At 22.1% G+C, this 20,857-nt stretch overlaps 1 protein-coding gene across 1 annotated transcript in view; it reads right to left on the reverse strand.

Annotated features, from left to right (window-relative positions):
* Sema5c (Semaphorin 5c) overlaps nucleotides 1-20,857 on the reverse strand; it is an 82,196-nt gene that overhangs the window by 47,578 nt on the left and 13,761 nt on the right. The window contains exon 3 of the mRNA XM_075304922.1: nucleotides 20,329-20,428. Coding sequence (XP_075161037.1) covers nucleotides 20,329-20,428 — 100 coding nt within the window. The remainder of the gene's footprint in view (nucleotides 1-20,328; nucleotides 20,429-20,857) is intronic.

Here is a 20,857-nt window from a genome sequence, read left to right on the forward strand (position 1 = left end):
GACATAATTTTTTTATAGAAATGAGGTTTTGAAATAATTTTCTATAGAAATAAATTTTTAACACATTTTTCTATAGAAATAAACTTTTGTCTAAATTTTCTATAGAAATAAATTAAAAAAAAATCTATAGAAATAAAATTTTGACATAATTTTCTATAGAAATAAAATTTTGACATAATTTTCTATAGAAATAAAATTTTGACAAAATTTTCTATAAAAATAAAATTTTGGCATAATTTTCTATAGAAAAAAATTGCGGAAATTGTATTTCTATAGAAATAGAATTTTGACATAATTTTCTTTAGAAATAAATTTTTGACAAAATTTTCTATAGCAAATACAATTTTGACAAAATATCCTATAGGAATAAAATTTTTAAAAAATTTTCTATAGAAATAAAGTTTTGAGAAAATTTTCTATAGAAATAAAATGTTGACTAATTTTTCTATAGAAATAAAATTTTGACAACATTTTCTATAGAAATGAAAATTTTAGAAAATTTTCTATAGAAATAAAATGTTGACACAAATGTCTATAGAAATAAAATTTTGACATAATTTTTTTACAGAAATGAGGTTTTGAAATAATTTTCTATAGAAATAAATTTTTAACAAATTTTTCTATAGAAATAAACTTTTGTCTAAATTTTCTATAGAAATAAATTTAAAAAAAAAATCTATAGAAATAAAATTTTGACATAATTTCCTATAGAAATAAAATTTTGACATAATTTTCTATAGAAATAAAATTTTGACAAAATTTTCTATAAAAATAAAATTTTGGCATAATTTTCTATAGAAAAAATATTGCGAAAATTGTATTTCTATAGAAATAGAATTTTGACATAATTTTTTTTGAAATAAATTTTTGACAAAATTTTCTATAGCAAATACAATTTTGACAAAATATCCTATAGGAATAAAATTTTTAAAAAATTTTCTATAGAAATAAAGTTTTGAGAAAATTTGCTATAGAAATAAAGTTTTCAGAAAATTTTCTATAGAAATAAAATGTTGACTAATTTTTCTATAGAAATAAAATGTTGACAACATTTTCTATAGAAATGAAAATTTTAGAAAATTTTCTATAGAAATAAAATGTTGACAAAAATGTCTATAGAAATAAAATTTTGACATAATTTTTTTACAGAAATGAGATTTTGAAATAATTTTCTATAGAAATAAATTTTTAACAAATTTTTCTATAGAAATAAACTTTTGTCTAAATTTTCTATAGAAATAAATTTAAAAAAAATCTATAGAAATAAAATTTTGACATAATTTTCTATAGAAATAAAATTTTGACATAATTTTCTATAGAAACAAAATTTTGACAAAATTTTCTATAAAAATAAAATTTTGGCATAATTTTCTATAGAAAAAAATTGCGAAAATTGTATTTCTATAGAAATAGAATTTTGACATAATTTTCTTTAGAAATAAATTTTTGACAAAATTTTCTATAGCAAATACAATTTTGACAAAATATCCTATAGGAATAAAATTTTTAAAAAATGTTCTATATAAATAAAGTTTTGAGAAAATTTTCTATAGAAATAAAGTTTTGAGAAAATTTTCTATAGAAATAAAATTTTGACAAAATTTTCTATAGAAATAAAATTTTGACAACATTTTCTATAGAAATGAAAATTTTCGAAAATTTTCTATAGAAATAAAATGTTGACAAAAATGTCTATAGAAATAAAATTTTGACATAAATTTTTTACAGAAATGAGGTTTTGAAATAATTTTCTATAGAAATACATTTTTAACAAAGTTTTCTATAGAAATAAAATTTTGACAAAATTTTTTTATAGAAATAAACTTTTGTCTAAATTTTCTATAGAAATAAATTTAAAAAAAATCTATAGAAATAAAATTTTGACATAATTTTCTATAGAAAGAAAATTTTGACATAATTTTCTGTAGAAATAAAATTTTGACTAAATTTTCTATAGAAATGAAAATTTTGACAAAGTTTTCTATAGAAATAAACTTTTGTCTAAATTTTCTATAGAAATAAATTAAAAAAATATCTATAGAAATAAAATTTTGACATAATTTTCTATAGAAATAAAATTTTGACAAAATTTTCTATAAAAATAAAATTTTGGCATAATTTTCTATAAAAATAAAATTTTGGCATAATTTTCTATAGAAAAAAAAAATGCGAAAATTGTATTTCTATAGAAATAGAATTTTGACATAATTTTCTTTAGAAATAAATTTTTGACAAAATTTTCTATAGCAAATACAATTTTGACAAAATATCCTATAGGAATAAAATTTTTAAAAAATTTTCTATAGAAATAAAGTTTTGAGAAAATTTGCTATAGAAATAAAGTTTTGAGAAAATTTTCTATAGAAATAAAATTTTGACTAAATTTTCTATAGAAATGAAAATTTTGACAACATTTTCTATAGAAATGAAAATTTTCGAAAATTTTCTAAGAAATAAAATTTTGACAAAATTTTCTATAAAAATAAAATTTTCCAAAAATTGTTTATAGAAATGAGGTTTTGAAATAATTTTCTATAGAAATAAATTTTTAACAAAATTTTCTATAGAAATAAAATTTTGACACAATTTTCTATAGAAATAAACTTTTGTCTAAATTTTCTATAGAAATACATTTAAAAAAAAAATGTCCAATCTTCTATGATCGTAGTCATAGGGAAAAACATCTGTGATATTTTAATTTAGTTTTGTAATTATTTTATAAATTATTTTAAATATTTGTTTAATGTCGTGGTGTTCCCGTGCCGTTGCTTTTTTACAATTTAAAATTAATTTTAAAAAATATGACAAAAGACTAGATATTTCAATAAAGAATTCATCCCAGAAGAAGTTGGAAATCACCAACGAAACGTCGGATGTAAATATGAAATAAAGTCTTTTTATTTGCATATTGAGAGACCTTGAAAGCCCATTTTAGAACAGATCTAAAAATAACCAAAAATAAAGTATGAGAAGGTCGTACAAAAAAATTTAACAATAAAAAAATGTCTATAGAATTAAAATTTTGACAAAATTTTCTATAAACATAAAATGTTGACAAAATTTTCTATAGAAAAAAAATGCGAAAATTGTATTTCTATAGAAATAGAATTTTGACATAATTTTCTTTACAAATAAAATTTTGACAAAATTTTCTATAGCAAATAAAATTTTGACAAAATATCCTATTGGAATAACATTTTTAAAAATATTATAGAAATAAAATTTTGACAAAATTTTCTATAGAAGTAAAATTTTGAGGAAATTTTCTATAATAACATTTTTAGAAAAATTTTCTATAGAAATAAAATTTTGACAAAATTTTCTATAGAAATAGAATATTGAGAAAATTGATCATATTACATAGATGACGTGTAAGAATCTTTCCAAAATATATGAAAAAACTCTGTGATTTGATTTTCACTCATATTACACAGCAAACATTACCAAAGGATTTTACATGAATTTGTGACGATAAAATTTAATAATTTTGAAGACACCCAAACAAAATATTTCAAGTACCATCGACTTAAATTACCGTGAGCATTTGCTTATTTTCTTTTCTCTTTAGTTCGGGATTTAAACGTTCTTTTATTTGATATATCTTTAAACAAAAACCGGCTACACACAATGTCAATTACTTCATGACCCTTTTTGGTATGGCACTTAACATAAAAAATAACCCCCTTTAAAACTCTGTACAATTCCTTTGGTTGAGTAATTTGAGGATGTCACCAAGTCATAGTTTTATGATGACCACTGAAGGCTTTTTATGTCTTTTGACATATGAGGAACAACTCTTTTGGGTGTTAATATGTCAAACATAATCCTTTTTTTTTTGTGACATATCCCCAAAACCTGATTTAAAGACCTTTAATTTGTGACTTGGTTCCTGATTGGTAATTTAAGACTAAATTAAAATTTGATATGGCTTAACGGTTTGGCATTAGTGGTTTATTTTGAAAAACAAAAAAAAAACAAAAACGTTTTCAGGTGGTTTAGTCATCATATCAATCATTAGGGCAAAAAATATTAAGTCTTTTTTTTGGGGTTACAGGAAGTTGAGGGACTATTACAGAGCTTAGCGGCCAATAAATCCATTAATTCCGGAGATCTCAATTGTCTGTAATTGTCATTAATTGGAGACTCTCATTAGCCTATTTAGATGGTAACTTCAATATAGGCAGAAATAGCATCAGTTTCAGACTTATCTTTCTGTAATAGATATAGACAAACTGAGAAAGAAGGAATCATTTCATGGCTTTCCCCAAATTCGTCCAATATTTACTCGTTTAATTTCTATAGAAATAAAATTTTGACAAAATTTTTTGTAGAAATAAAATTTTGACAACATTTTCTATAGTAATGCAATTTTGCAAACATTTTCCATATGCATAAAATTTGATCCAAAAAAAATTCTATAGACAGCTATAGACCAAAGGGGAAGAAGAAATCATCTTCATGGCTTTTCCTGAATTCCTCCAATATTTACCCGTTTAATTTCAACTTAACACTTCATGTTTACCAAAGGGATTAACTTTTCTGCCTTAATGACTTGTCGTTTTTAATCCATAAAAAAAAAAAACAGGAAAAATAATTCATTAGAGGTCTATGGATGAATTTCACATGAATAGTAAATTTTTAGCATGAAAATGCCTCAACGGAATTGTCAATATTTACTTCACTTCACTTATAATATGCCTATCGCAACAATTTTGTTTGTCTAACACCTTATCGTCAATACCCCTATGCATACAAATCGCTTCATAGATTGAATTCTCATTATGGGGCATTGTAAAGAACTCGGAATATCCGAAAAGTGTGATACTATACGAGTTTGTAAACAAATGTTAACGGCAATAAAGCAAAAACAATACAAAAAGTAATGAAAAAACATTTTAGCACATTCTTGATTACTTTTTGCTATTTACACGCGAAAAGCTGGTGAAAAAATGACGAGAACTATAATTTTTTGCCTGATGCCAGCATGTCTACGAGGTTCGAGTCACGTCAGCGAAATTGTCTGGAAGTTCTCATTAATAATGTGAGATGAAAAACAAAAACATTCTACAAACAAATTGTTGAAGTGTTTGTAAGTGTTAATTTCTATAGAAAATTTTTGCAAAATTTTATTTCTATAGAAAATTTTTGCAAAATTTTATTTCTATAGAAAATTTTTGCAAAATTTTATTTCTATAGAAAATTTTTGCAAAATTTTATTTCTATGGAAAATTTTGTTAAAAATTTATTTCCATAGAAAATTTTCGCAAAATTTTATTACTATAGAAGTTTTATTTCTATAGAAACTTTTGTTCAAATTTTATTTCTATGGAAAATTTGTGCAAAATTTTATTACTATAGAAAATTTTATTCAAATTTTATTTCTATAGAAAATTTTGTAAAAGTTTTAATTTCTATATAAAATATTTAAAATTGTATTTCTATAGAAAATTTTGTCCATATTTTATTTCTCTAGAAAATTTTATTAAAAATTTTGTTTCTATAGAACATTTTGTCAAAATTTTATTTCCATAGAAAATTTTGTCAAAATTTTATTTCATAGAAAATTTTGTTAAACATGCATTTCTATGGAAAATTTTATTTCTATAAAAAATTTTGTCGAAATTTCATTACATTACTATAGATAATTTTGTCAAAATTTTATTTCTCTAGAAAATTTTGTCACAATTTTTTTCTACAGAAAATTTTGTCAAAATTTTATTTCCATAGAAAATGTTGTTCAAATTTTATTTCTATGGAAAATTTTTGCAAACATTTTATTTCTATAGAAAATTTTGTCAAAATTTCATTACTATAGAAATTGTGTTAAAAATTTATTTCTATGGAAAATTTTTGCAAAAATTTTATTTCTATAGAAAATGTTGTCAAAATATTATTTCTCTAGAAAATTTGGTCACAATTTTGTTTCTATAGAAAATTTTGTCAAAATGTTATTTCTATAGCAAATTTTTGCAAAATTTTATTTCAATAGAAATTTTTTACAAAATTTGATTTCTATAGAAAATGTTGTCAAAATTTTATTTCTATAGCAAATTTTTGCAAAATTTTACTTCAATAGAATTTTTTTACAAAATTTTATTTCTATAGAAAATGTTGTCAAAATTTTATTTCTATAGCAAATTTTTGCAAAATTTTACTTCAATAGAAATTTTTTACAAAATTTTATTTCTATAGAAAATGTTGTCAAAATTTTATTTCTATAGCAAATTTTTGCAAAATTTTATTTCTATAGAAACTTTTGTCAAAATTTTATTTTTATAGAAAATGTTGTTAATTTTTTTTTTCTATAGAAAATTTTGTCAAAATTTTATTTCTATAGAAAATTTTGTCCAAATTTAATTTCTATAGAAATAAAATTTTGACAAAATTTTCTATAGAAAAAAAAAGTTTTGAAAGTGTTTATTTCTATAGAAACTTTTGTCAAAATTTTATTTTTGTGGAAAATGTTGTCAATTTTTTTTCCATTGAAAATTTTGTCAAAATTTTATTTCTATAGAAAATATTGTCCAAATTTAATTTCTATCGAAAATTTAGACAAAATTTTATTTCTATAGCAAATTTTTGAAAAATTTTATTTCTGTAGAAAATTTTGTCAAAATGTTATTTCTATAGCAAATTTTTGCAAAATTTTATTTCAATAGAAATTTTTTACAAAATTTGATTTCTATAGAAAATGTTGTCAAAATTTTATTTCTATAGCAAATTTGTGCAAAATTTTACTTCAATAGAAATTTTTTACAAAATTTTATTTCTATAGAAAATGTTGTCAAAATTTTATTTCTATAGCAAATTTTTTCAAAATTTTATTTCTATAGAAACTTTTGTCAAAATTTTATTTTTATAGAAAATGTTGTTAATTTTTTTTTTCTATAGAAAATTTTGTCAAAATTTTATTTCTATAGAAAATTTTGTCCAAATTTAATTTCTATAGAAAATTTTGTCAAAATTTTATTTCTATAGCAAATTTTTGAAAAATTTTATTTCTGTAGAAAATTTTGTCAAAATTTTATTTCTATAGAAAATTATGTCAAAATTTTATTTCAATAGAAAAGTTTTGAAAATGTTTATTTCTATAGAAACTTTTGTCAAAATTTTATTTTTGTGGAAAATGTTGTCAATTTTTTTTCTATAGAAAATTTTGTCAAAATTTTATTTCTATAGCAACTTTTTGGAATTTTTTTATTTCTATAGCAACTTTTTGGAAATTTTATTTCTATAAAAAATGTAGTCAAAATTTTATTTCTATAGCAAATTTTTGCAAAATTTTATTTCAATAGAATTTTTTTACAAAATTTGATTTCTATAGAAAATGTTGTCAAAATTTTATTTCTATAGCAAATTTTTGCAAAATTTTATTTCAATAGAAATTTTTTACAAAATTTTATTTCTATAGAAAATTTTTTAAAACTTTCATTTCTATAGAAAGTTTTGTCAAAATTTTATTTCAGTAGAAAATTTTGTCAAAATTTTATTTCAGTAGAAAATTTTGTCAAAATTTTATTTCAGTAGAAAATTTTGTCAAAATTTTATTTCAATAGAAAATGTTTGCAAAATTTTATTTCTATAGAAAATTTTGTCTAAATTTTATTTCAATAGAAAATGTTTGCAAAATGTTATTTCAATAGAAAATGTTTGCAAAATTTTATTTTAAAAGCGAATTTTGTCAAAATTTTATTTCTATAGAAAATTTTGACAAAATTTTATTTCTATAGAAAATTTTTACAAAATTTTATTTTTATAGAAAATTTTGTCAAAATTTTATTTCTATATAAAATGTTGTCAAAATTTTATTTCTATGTAAAATTTTGTCAAAATTTTATTTCTATAGAAAAATTTGGCAACATTTTATTTCTATAGAAAATTTTGGCAAATTTTTTTCTCGACATGTGTTAATATTCCTTAATTTTATTGCATTTGGAGCAAAGCAGATGATCGGCATTTCTATAAACCGCAATGATTGATGCATTTTAGCAAAACATAAAAATTCTCAGAAGTTTTAATATTCAAACCTCTGCATATGGCACATTTGTTATGAATTCATAAAGTACAGATTTCGGATTATATGACGCATGTGTTAGCACTGCGGTAGGTGTGGTAGAAGGGGCCAATAGATGGGTACCTCATGCGGTGCAAACCCATAAATCCTAATCCACTTCAAAGCCGAAAAAGACACACACAAATGTGACAAATGATATTTTCAAGTTAAACAAATTTTGTCGCCGTCATCTCTAACTTCTTGATATTTCAAGTGTTTAGGATTTTGATCTGCCAAGCAATTTGGAAATAAACACGAAAAGAGAATTACAAAGAAATATCGATGCAAGTGGTGGTAAAAATACACTGTACAACAATAATAGGCAGAAAGTGTAAAAACAAGTATATACAGCAGTAAGTTCGGCCGGGCCGAATCTTAAATACCCACCACCATGAACCAAATATTAGGGTTTCCTTTGAAATTTCAAGAGGGCTTGAGGACACTTCCCGAAGATAAATTTAAAGATTTCATCCATGAGGACTATATCAGATTCTGGATTTATAAGAACCATTTTTGTTTGAGTTTTAGAGGAATCATTAACATCTCTTGTAAGTGTGCAAGAAAATTATAAAATAACGTCTTGATTTGAAATCTTAAATCTGTAGAAGTAAAATCTGGAAATTTTACATTGAGTTTCAAGCAATTTTCATCATCAGTGCGCCTTCTACACCCTCAAGAAGTGAAGTCGGTCTATATGGAAGCATTACCAAATGGACCTATAAAAACCTAATCCGATACACGTTTTTGTGAGCCTAAAATACCAGAATATTTACAATTTCAGGCAAATCAGATAAAAACTACGGTTTCTAGAAACCCAAGGAGTTAAATCGGGAGATCGTTCTTATGGGGGCTATACTGAAATATGGACCGATGCTCACCGTTTTCGGCACACCTCTTTATGACCCGAAAATACCTCTAGATTTCCAATTTCAGGCAAATAGGATAAAAACTTCGGATTCTAGAAGCCCAAGAAGTAAAATCGGGAAATCGGTCTATATGGGGGCTATACCAAAATATGGACCGATCCTCACCATTTTCGGCACACTTCTTTATGGTCCTAAAATACCTCTAGATTTCCAATTTCAGACAAATTGGATAAAAAATAAGGTTTCTATAAGCTCAAGACCCCAAATCGGGAGGTCGTTTTATATGGGGAACATACCAAAACATGGACCGATACTCACAATTTTTGGCACACGTATTTGTGGTCCTACAATACCTCTAGATTTCCAATTTCCGGTAAATTGAATAAAAACTGCGATTTCTATAAGCCAAAGAAGTAAAATCGGGAGATGGGTCTTTATGGGGGCTATACCAAAATATGGACCGATACTCACAATTTTTGGCACACGTATTTGTGGTCCGACAATACCTCTAGATTTCCATTTTCAGGTAAATTGAATAAAAACTGCGGTTTCTATAAGCCCAAGAAGTAAAATCGGGAGATCGGTCTATATGGGGGCTATACCAAAATATGGACCGATACTCACAATTTTTGGCACACGTATTTGTGGTCCTACAATACCTCTAGATTTCCAATTTCCGGTAAATTGAATAAAAACTGCGATTTCTATAAGCCAAAGAAGTAAAATCGGGAGATGGGTCTATATGGGGGCTATACCAAAATATGGACCAATACTCACAATTTTCGGCACACGTATTTGTGGTCCGACAATACCTCTAGATTTCCAATTTAGGTAAATTGAATAAAAACTGCGGTTGCTATAAGCCCAAGAAGTAAAATCGGGAGATCGGTCTATATGGGGGCTATGCCAAAACGTGGACCGATACTCACCATTTTTGGCACACCTCTTTACGGTCACAAAATACCTCCAGATTTCAAATTTCAGGCAAATTGGATAAAAACTACGGTTTCTATAAGCCCAAGACCCCAAATCGGGAGGTCGGTTTATATGGGGACTATATCAAAACCTGGACCGATACAGCCCATCTTCGAACTTGACCTGCCTGCAGACAAAAGACGAGTTTGTGCAAAATTTCAGCACGAATGCTTCATTATTGAAGACTGTAGCGTGATTACAACAGACAGACAGACAGACAGACAGACAGACAGACGGACAGACGGACATCGTTATATCGTCTTAGAATTTCTCCCTGATCAAGAATATATACTTTATATAGTCGGAAATCGATATTTCGATGCGTTACAAACGGAATGACAAACTTATTATACCCCCGTCACCATTCTATGGTGGTGGGTATAATAAGGTTTCTATAAGCTCAAGACCCCAAATCGGGAGGTCGTTTTATATGGGGAACATACCAAAACATGGACCGATACTCACAATTTTTGGCACACGTATTTGTGGTCCTACAATACCTCTAGATTTCCAATTTCCGGTAAATTGAATAAAAACTGCGATTTCTATAAGCCAAAGAAGTAAAATCGGGAGATGGGTCTTTATGGGGGCTATACCAAAATATGGACCGATACTCACAATTTTTGGCACACGTATTTGTGGTCCGACAATACCTCTAGATTTCCATTTTCAGGTAAATTGAATAAAAACTGCGGTTTCTATAAGCCCAAGAAGTAAAATCGGGAGATCGGTCTATATGGGGGCTATACCAAAATATGGACCGATACTCACAATTTTTGGCACACGTATTTGTGGTCCTACAATACCTCTAGATTTCCAATTTCCGGTAAATTGAATAAAAACTGCGATTTCTATAAGCCAAAGAAGTAAAATCGGGAGATGGGTCTATATGGGGGCTATACCAAAATATGGACCAATACTCACAATTTTCGGCACACGTATTTGTGGTCCGACAATACCTCTAGATTTCCAATTTCAGGTAAATTGAATAAAAACTGCGGTTGCTATAAGCCCAAGAAGTAAAATCGGGAGATCGGTCTATATGGGGGCTATGCCAAAACGTGGACCGATACTCACCATTTTTGGCACACCTCTTTACGGTCACAAAATACCTCCAGATTTCAAATTTCAGGCAAATTGGATAAAAACTACGGTTTCTATAAGCCCAAGACCCCAAATCGGGAGGTCGGTTTATATGGGGACTATATCAAAACCTGGACCGATACAGCCCATCTTCGAACTTGTCCTGCCTGCAGACAAAAGTCGAGTTTGTGCAAAATTTCAGCACGATTGCTTCATTATTGAAGACTGTAGCGTGATTACAACAGACAGACAGACAGACAGACAGACAGACAGACAGACAGACGGACAGACGGACATCGTTATATCGTCTTAGAATTTCTCCCTGATCAAGAATATATATACTTTATATAGTCGGAAATCGATATTTCGATGCGTTACAAACGGAATGACAAACTTATTATACCCCCGTCACCATTCTATGGTGGTGGGTATAAAAAAACGGTTAAACAGTGACTTATATTTCCACCTCACCAAGGATTTGATGACGTTACAATGGTAGAAAAGTCGACTTTTACAAAATGTTACAAAATTGACAAAATTTTCCATAGAAATAAGATTTTGACTTTCCCATAGCAATAACAGTTTTACAAAATTTTTTAAAGAACTAAAATTTTGACTAAATTTTTTATAGAACTAAAATTTTGACAAAATTTTTTATAGAACTAAAATTTTGACAAAATTTTCTGTAAAACTAAACAATTTTCTATTAGAATGAAAATTTTGATAAAAACTTTCTACAGAAATTAAATTTTGCGAAAATTTTCTACAGAAATAAAATGTTGACAAAATTTTCAACAGATCTAAACAATTTTACAAAATTTTCTATAGCAATAAAACTTTGACAAAATCTTTTATAGAAATAAATTTTTGACGAAATTTTCTACAGAAATAAAATGTTAAAAAAAAAATTTATAGAACTAAAATTTTGAGAAAATTTTTTATAGAAATAAAATTCTGCCAAAATTGTCTATAATTTCGAGAAAATAAAATGCGAAATAAAATTTTAACAAAATTTTCTATAGAAATAAAATTTTCAATTCATAAAAAGTTTTGACAATCTTTTTTATAGAACTAAAATCTTGAGAAAATTTTTTATAGAAATAAAATTCTGCCAAAATTTTCTATAATTTTGAGAAAATAAAATGAGAAATAAAATTTTAACAAAATTTTTTATAGAAATAAAATTTTTTTTTCATATAAAATTTTGAAAAAAATTTCTATAGAAATAAAATTTTGAAAAAATTTCTATATCAATACAATTTTTACAAAATTTTCTATAGCAATACAATTTTGACAAAATTTTCTATTGATTTTATTTCTTTTATTTTATTTATTTTATTTCATTTTATTTTATTTTATTTTATTTTATTTTCTATAGAAATAAAATTTTAACAAAATTTATATAGAAATAAAATGTTGAGAAAAAATTTGATAGAAATAAAATGTTGACAAAATTTTCACCAGAACTAAAAAATGTGACAAAATTTTCTATAGCAATAAAATTTTAACAAAATCTTTTATAGAAATAAATTTTTGACGAAATTTTCTACAGCAATAAAATGTTTAAAAAAAATTTATAGAACTAAAATTTTGAGAAAATTTTTATAGAAATAAAATTCTGCCAAAATTGAATATAATTTTGAGAAAATAAAATGCGAAATAAAATTTTAACAAAATTTTCTATAGAAATAAAATTTTCTATTCATATAAAATTATGACAATTTTTTTATAGGACTACAATTTTGAGAAAATTTTTTATAGAAATAAAATTCTGCCAAAATTTTCTATAATTTTGAGAAATAAAATGAGAAATAAAATTTTAACAAAATTTTTTATAGAAATAAAATTTTCTTTTCATATAAAATTTTGAAAAAAATTTCTATAGAAATAAAATTTTGAAAAAATTTCTTATCAATAAAATTTTTACAAAATTTTCTATTGATTTTATTTCGTTTATTTTATTTATTTTATTTTATTTTATTTTATTTTATTTTATTTTATTTTATTTTATTTTCTATAGAAATAAAATTTTAACAAAATTTATATAGAAATAAAATTTTGAGAAAAAATTTGATAGAAATAAAATGTTGACAAAATTTTCACCAGAACTAAAAAATTTGACAAAATTTTCTATAGCAATAAAATTTTGACAAAATCTTTTATAGAAATAAATTTTTGACGAAATTTTCTACAACAATAAAATGTTAAAAAAAAATTTATAGAACTAAAATTTTGAGAAAATTTTTTATAGAAATAAAATTCTGCCAAAATTGTCTATAATTTTGAGAAAATAAAATGCGAAATAAAATTTTAACAAAATTTTCTATAGAAATAAGATTTTCTATTCATATAAAATTATGACAATTTTTTTATAGGACTACAATTTTGAGAACATTTTTTATAGAAATAAAATTCTGCCAAAATTTTCTATAATTTTGAGAAAATAAAATAAGAAACAAAATTTTCTATAGAAATAAAATTTTATATTCATATTTTGAATATACTTTGAAAAAACTTTCTATGGAAATAAAATTTTGACAAAATTTCAATAGCAATAAAATTTTTACAAAATTTTCTATAGTAATACAATTTTGACAAAATTTTCTATAGAAATAAAATGTTGATCAAATTTTCTATAGAAATAAAATTTTAACAAAATTTCTATAGAAATAAAATTTTTAGAAAGTTTTTAATAGAAATAAAATTCCGCCAAAATTTTCTATAGAAATAAAATCTTGAGAAAATTTTCTATGGAATTATAATTTTGAGAAAATTTTCTATAAAAATAAAATTTTGACAAAATATTCAACAGAAACAAAATTTTGACAAAATTTTCTATTGAAATAAAATTTTGACAAAATTTTCTATAGCAATAAAATTTCGACAAAATTTTCAATAGAAATAAAATTTCGACAAAATTTCCTATGAAATAAAATTTTGAGAAAATTTTCTATAGAATTGAAATTTTGACAAAATTTTCTATTAGAATGAAAAATTCGACAAAATTTTCTTTTAAAATGAAAAATTTGACAAAGTTTTCTACAGAAATAAAATTTTCTATAGAAATAAAATTTAGACAAAATTGTCTATAGAAATAAAATCTTGAAATCTTGAAAATTTTCTACAGAAATAAAATTTAGACAAAATTGTCTATAGAAATAAAATCTTGATAGAATTTTCTATAGACATAGTAATTTTACAACATTTTCTATAGAAATAAAATTTTTGCCAAATTTTCTACAGAAATAAAATGTTAAAAAAAAAATTTATAGAACTAAAATTTTAAGAAAATTTTTTATAGAAATAAAATTCTGCCAAAATTGTCTATAATTTCGAGAAAATAAAATGCGAAATAAAATTTTAACAAAATTTTCTACAGAAATAAAATTTTCAATTCATAAAAAGTTTTGACAATTTTTTATAGAACTAAAATCTTGAGAAAATTTTTTATAGAAATAAAATTCTGCCAAAATTTTCTATAATTTTGAGAAAATAAAATGAGAAATAAAATTTTGATAAAATTTTTTATAGAAATAAAATTTTCTTTTCATATAAAATTTTGAAAAAAATTTCTATAGAAATAAAATTTTGAAAAAAATTTCTATATCAATAAAATTTTTACAAAATTTTCTATAGCAATACAATTTTGACAAAATTTTCTATTGATTTTATTTCTTTTATTTTATTTCATTTTATTTTATTTTATTTTATTTTATTTTATTTTCTATAGAAATAAAATTTATATAGAAATAAAATGTTGAGAAAAAATTTGATAGAAATAAGATGTTGACAAAATTTTCACCAGAACTAAAAAATTTGACAAAATTTTCTATAGCAATAAAATTTTAACAAAATCTTTTATAGAAATAAATTTTTGACGAAATTTTCTACAGCAATAAAATTTTTAAAAAAAATTTATAGAACTAAAATTTTGAGAAAATTTTTTATAGAAATAAAATTCTGCCAAAATTGTCTATAATTTTGAGAAAATAAAATGCGAAATAAAATTTTAACAAAATTTTCTATAGAAATAAAATTTTCTATTCATATAAAATTATGACAATTTTTTTATAGGACTACAATTTTGAGAACATTTTTTATAGAAATAAAATTCTGCCAAAATTTTCTATAATTTTGAGAAAATAAAATAAGAAACAAAATTTTCTATAGAAATAAAATTTTATATTCATATTTTGAATATACTTTGAAAAAACTTTCTATGGAAATAAAATTTTGACAAAATTTCAATAGCAATAAAATTTTTACAAAATTTTCTATAGTAATACAATTTTGACAAAATTTTCTATAGAAATAAAATGTTGATCAAATTTTCTATAGAAATAAAATTTTAACAAAATTTCTATAGAAATAAAATTTTTAGAAAGTTTTTAATAGAAATAAAATTCCGCCAAAATTTTCTATAGAAATAAAATCTTGAGAAAATTTTCTATGGAATTATAATTTTGAGAAAATTTTCTATAAAAATAAAATTTTGACAAAATATTCAACAGAAACAAAATTTTGACAAAATTTTCTATAGAAATAAAATTTTGACAAAATTTTCTATAGCAATAAAATTTCGACAAAATTTTCAATAGAAATAAAATTTCGACAAAATTTCCTATGAAATAAAATTTTGAGAAAATTTTCTATAGAATTGAAATTTTGACAAAATTTTCTATTAGAATGAAAAATTCGACAAAATTTTCTTTTAAAATGAAAAATTTGACAAAGTTTTCTACAGAAATAAAATTTTCTATAGAAATAAAATTTAGACAAAATTGTCTATAGAAATAAAATCTTGAAATCTTGAAAATTTTCTACAGAAATAAAATTTAGACAAAATTGTCTATAGAAATAAAATCTTGATAGAATTTTCTATAGACATAGTAATTTTACAACATTTTCTATAGAAATAAAATTTTTGCCAAATTTTCTACAGAAACAAAATTTTCTATAGAAATAAAATGGTGATAAAATTTTCTATAAAAAGAGTTTGTTTCTTTAGTATTATTTTTTTGTTTGTTTGGTAGGCCGTAAAATCGTTTGGCTTAAATTGGATTTTTGTTTTCGATTATTTCTTTAAACCGAATCCATTTATTCGGTAGGACATTAGTTTAGATATTACTACATTTCTTATCTTATCTCACCAGAATTATGAAGGAGTAATAAAGTTGTTTTTTTATTTATTTATTATGATAAGAAGAAAAGAAGACTTTAACGAAATTGAATTACCCTAGTTTCATTATGGACAGGCAATTTTGTTTTGTGTTTTGATGATTTGTAACGTAAATGGGCAAAAAAAAAATTTTTTGGGTATTGCTTTGCTTTTTTTAATGTTCGGCCATCGTCAAGTATTTAAAAAAGGCTAAATATTTCGGGGATTTTAATGTTTACTCAATACATAATGTTATCAACAAAATAAGATGACCATTTGCTTTTTTTTTGTTGATAGTGTTTGTTTAATCAGATTACAGAATTTTTGGGAACTTATTGTCAGTTTTTGGGCAATGGTAGGTTTCACTGATAATATTTGCTTTATGCTTTGTCTTTGTATTATAAGTAAAGTATATTGATATTGATTTTTTTTGTAATTTTTTTCTTTTTTGTAAAAAAATTTTAAGTCTTTAAAAATACCAAATTTCATTATCAATAATATAAACGTAACATTTTATTGCGATAACATTGACTATCTGGCTGTTACGAAAATCAAAAACCTGAGAAATGAACATACAAAACTTAGTCATATCTTTCATTGTATCTTTGAAAGATTCATGAAACTTTGCAAAATATGCGATGATTTATGGGTGTACTTATGTAAGATCTACTATAAGATAATATCTTAGGTTTACATATACGATATAATATATTATTTCATATGTGTGGAGGCTATATACAACATTGATCCGATTTTTTCAAATTTAATAGTATATGTCCTTGTGCGAAAAAAACAATTTGTACCAAGTTTCATCAAAATCGAGTAATAATTGCAATTTTTCATAGAAATACAATTTTGACACAATTTTCTATAGAAATAAATTTTTGACAAAATTTTCTATACAAATAAAATGTTGACAAAATTTTCTAGAAATACTTTTTAAAAATTTTCTATAGAAATACTACTTTTTAAAAATTTTCTATAGAAATACAACTTTGTAAACATTTTCCATAGAAATACAATTTTGGAAAAATTTCTTTTAGAAATAAAATTTTGACAACATCGAAAACAAAGTTTTGACATTTTTTTTATAAAAAAACAAAATTTTTTGACACAATTTTGTATAAGAAACAAAATGTTGACAACATTTTCTATACAAAAAAAATGCTAAAATTTTCTATAAAAATAAAATTTAGCAAAAATTTTCTATAGAAATACAATTCTGCAAAAATTTTCAATAGAAATAAAATTTAGCAAAATTTTCTATAGAAATACAATTTGGCAAAAATTTTCTATAGAAATAAAATTTAGCAAAAAATGTCCATAGAAATACAATTTTGCTAAAATCTTCCATAGAAAAACAATTTTGCAAAAATTTTCAATAGAAATAAAATTTAGCAAAATTTTATATAGAAATACAATTTGGCAAAAATTTTCTATAGAAATAAAATTTGACAAAATTTTCTATAGAAATAAAATTTAGCAAAAAATGTCCATAGAAATATAATTTTGCTAAAATCTTCCATAGAAATAAAATTTTGCAAAAATTTTCTATAAAAAACAAAATTTTGACACAATTTTCTATACAAATAAAATTTTTACAAAATTTTTTTATAAAAATAAAAGTTTGCTAAAATTTTCCATAGAAATAAAATTTTGCAAAAATTTTCTATAAAAAACAAAGTTTTGACACAATTTTCTACACAAATAAAATTTTTACAAAATTTTCTATACAAATAAAATCTTTACAAAATTTTTTACAGAAATAAAATTTTCTATAGAAATAAAATTTTGCACTATTTTTCTATCGAAATAAAATTGTGCATAGATTTTCTATAGAAATAAAATTTTGCACAAACTTTTTTATACAAATAAAATTTTGCATACATTTTCTATAGAAATAAAATGTTGACAAAATTTTCTATAGAAATACAACTTTGCAAAAATTTTCTATAGAAATACAATTTTGACAAAATTTCCTTTAGAAACAAAATTTTGACAACATAGAAAACAAAATTTTGAAATTTTTTTTTATAAAAAAAAAACTTTTTGACACAATTTTGTATAAAAAACAACATTTTGAACACATTTTCTATAAAAAAAATGTTGACACAATTTTCTGTAAAAATAAAATTTTGCAAAATCTTTCTTTTGAAATAAAATTTTGGAAAAAAAATTTTTAGAAATAAAATTTAGCAAAAATTTTTTATAGAAATACAATTTTGAATAAAAAAAATGTTTGACATTTTCTATAAAAAAAATGTTGACACAATTTTCTGTAAAAATAAAATTTTGCAAAATCTTTGTGTAGAAATAAAATATTGACATAACTTTCTGTAGAAATAAAATTTAACAAAAATTTTCTATAGAAATACAATTTTGCAAAAATTTTCTATAGAAATAAAATTTAGCAAAAATTTTCTATAGAAATACAATTTTGCAAAAATTTTCTATAGAAATAAAATTTGACAAAATTTTCTATAGAAATAAAAATTAGCAAAAATTTTCCATAGAAATAAAATTTTGCTAAATTCTTCTATAGAAACAAAATTTTGCTAAAATCTTCTATAGAAATAAAATTTTGCAAAAATTTTCTATAGAAATACAATTTTGCAAAAATTTTCTATAGAAATAAAATTTTGCAAAAATTTTCTATAGAAATAAAATTTGACAAAATTTTCTATAGAAATAAAATTTGACAAAATTTTCTATAGAAATAAAAATTAGCATAGAAATAAAATTTTGCTAAAATCTTCTATAGAAATAAAATTTTGCTAAAAACTTTTATAGAAATTAAATTTTGCAAAAATTTTCTATAAAAAACCAAATTTTGACACAATTTTCTATACAAATAAAATTTTTAGAAAATTTTCTATAGAAATAAAATTTTGCACAAATTTTCTAGAAACAAAAATTAGCATATAAATAAAATTTTGCTAAAATCTTCTATAGAAATAAAATTTTTGTAAAAACTTTTATAGAAATAAAATTTTGCAAAAATTTTCTATAAAAAAACCAAATTTTGACACAATTTTCTATACAAATAAAATTTTTAGAAAATTTTCTATAGAAATAAAGTTTTGCACAAATTTTCTATAGAAATAAAAATTTGCACAATATTTCTATTGAACTAAAATTGTGCATAAATGTTCTATTTAAATAAAATTTTGCACAAATTTTGTATAGAAATAAAATTTTGACTAAATTTTCTATAGAAACAAAAATGTTGACAAAATTTTCTACAGAAATACAACTTTGCAAAAATTTTCTATAGAAATGCAATTTTGACAAATTTTCCTTTAGAAATAACATTTCGACAACATTTTCTATGTTGAAAATTTTTTTATTAAAAAACAATTTTTTTGATTCAATTTTGAATAAAAAAATTTTTGACATTTTCCATAAAAAAAATTTTTTTAAACAATTTTCTGTAAAAATAAAATTTTGCAAAATCTTTCTGTAGAAATAAAATTTTGACATAACTTTCTATAGAAATAAAATTTAGCAAAAATTTTCTATAGAAATAAAATTTAGCAAAAATTTTCTATAGAAATACAATTTTGCAAAAATTTTCTAAAGAAATAAAATTTTGCAAACATTTTCCATAGAAATAATATTATGCAAGAATTTTCGATAGAAATAAAATTTTGCAAAAAAAACAATCTATAGTAATAAAATTTGACAAAATTTTCTATAGAAATAAAATTTTGCTAAATTTTCTATAGGAATAAAATTTTGCTAAAATTTTCTATAGAAATAAAATTTTGCGAAAATTTTCCATAGAAATAAAATTTTGCGAAAATTTTCCATAGAAATAAAATTTTGCAAAAATTTTCTATAACAAAACAAAATTTTGACACAAATTTCTATACAAATTAAATTTGGGCAAAATTTTTTATAGAAATAAATTGTGCACAAATTTTCTATAGAAATAAAATTTTGCACAAATTTTCTATAGAAATAAAATTTTGCAAACATTTTCTTTAGAAATAAAATTTTGCAAACATTTTCTTTAGAAATAAAATTTTGACAACATTTGTACAGAAATAAAATTTTGCAAATTTTTTTTTTGCCGCACTGACGGACTCTAATCACAATGGGATTTTGGGTATAAAAAACAAAACGATAGCCCTTTACTTTGATGCTTTACATATCATTCACCCGGTACATAATAAAAATTTACCAACTCTTACCTTGCCCCCACAATTATTTGATTTCTAGCCACATCCACCAATAGTTCTGAATATGAGGCTGTATTCGGTTCGGTATATCGTTTCGCTGTAACCATTAAATCTGTAAATATAACAAATAGAGATGAATATATTACATATATTATTGTTTTGTGTCGTTTGATTTAAAAAAATATATATATATATATATATATATATATATATATATATATATATATATATATATATATATATATATATATATATATATATATATATATATATATATATATATATATATATATATATATATATATATATATATATATATATATATATATATATATATATATATACTTAAAAGCAACTGTTATAAATTAATATTTCAACTGTTTTTTTTTATTTTGTACTGAATAATTTTGTGAATATAGCGGAGAATGAGAATGCGATAAATGTTATATATATAGCTTAGTTTTAATTTTCTAAAGTATAAATTTACAGCTGGATTGCTTGCCAAAAATTTTTTTTTCAGAAGTCAAACCTTTACTTGGTA

The sequence above is a fragment of the Haematobia irritans genome, chromosome 4, assembly GCF_050003625.1.
Source record: "Haematobia irritans isolate KBUSLIRL chromosome 4, ASM5000362v1, whole genome shotgun sequence".
NCBI classification, from domain to species: Eukaryota; Metazoa; Arthropoda; class Insecta; order Diptera; family Muscidae; genus Haematobia; species Haematobia irritans.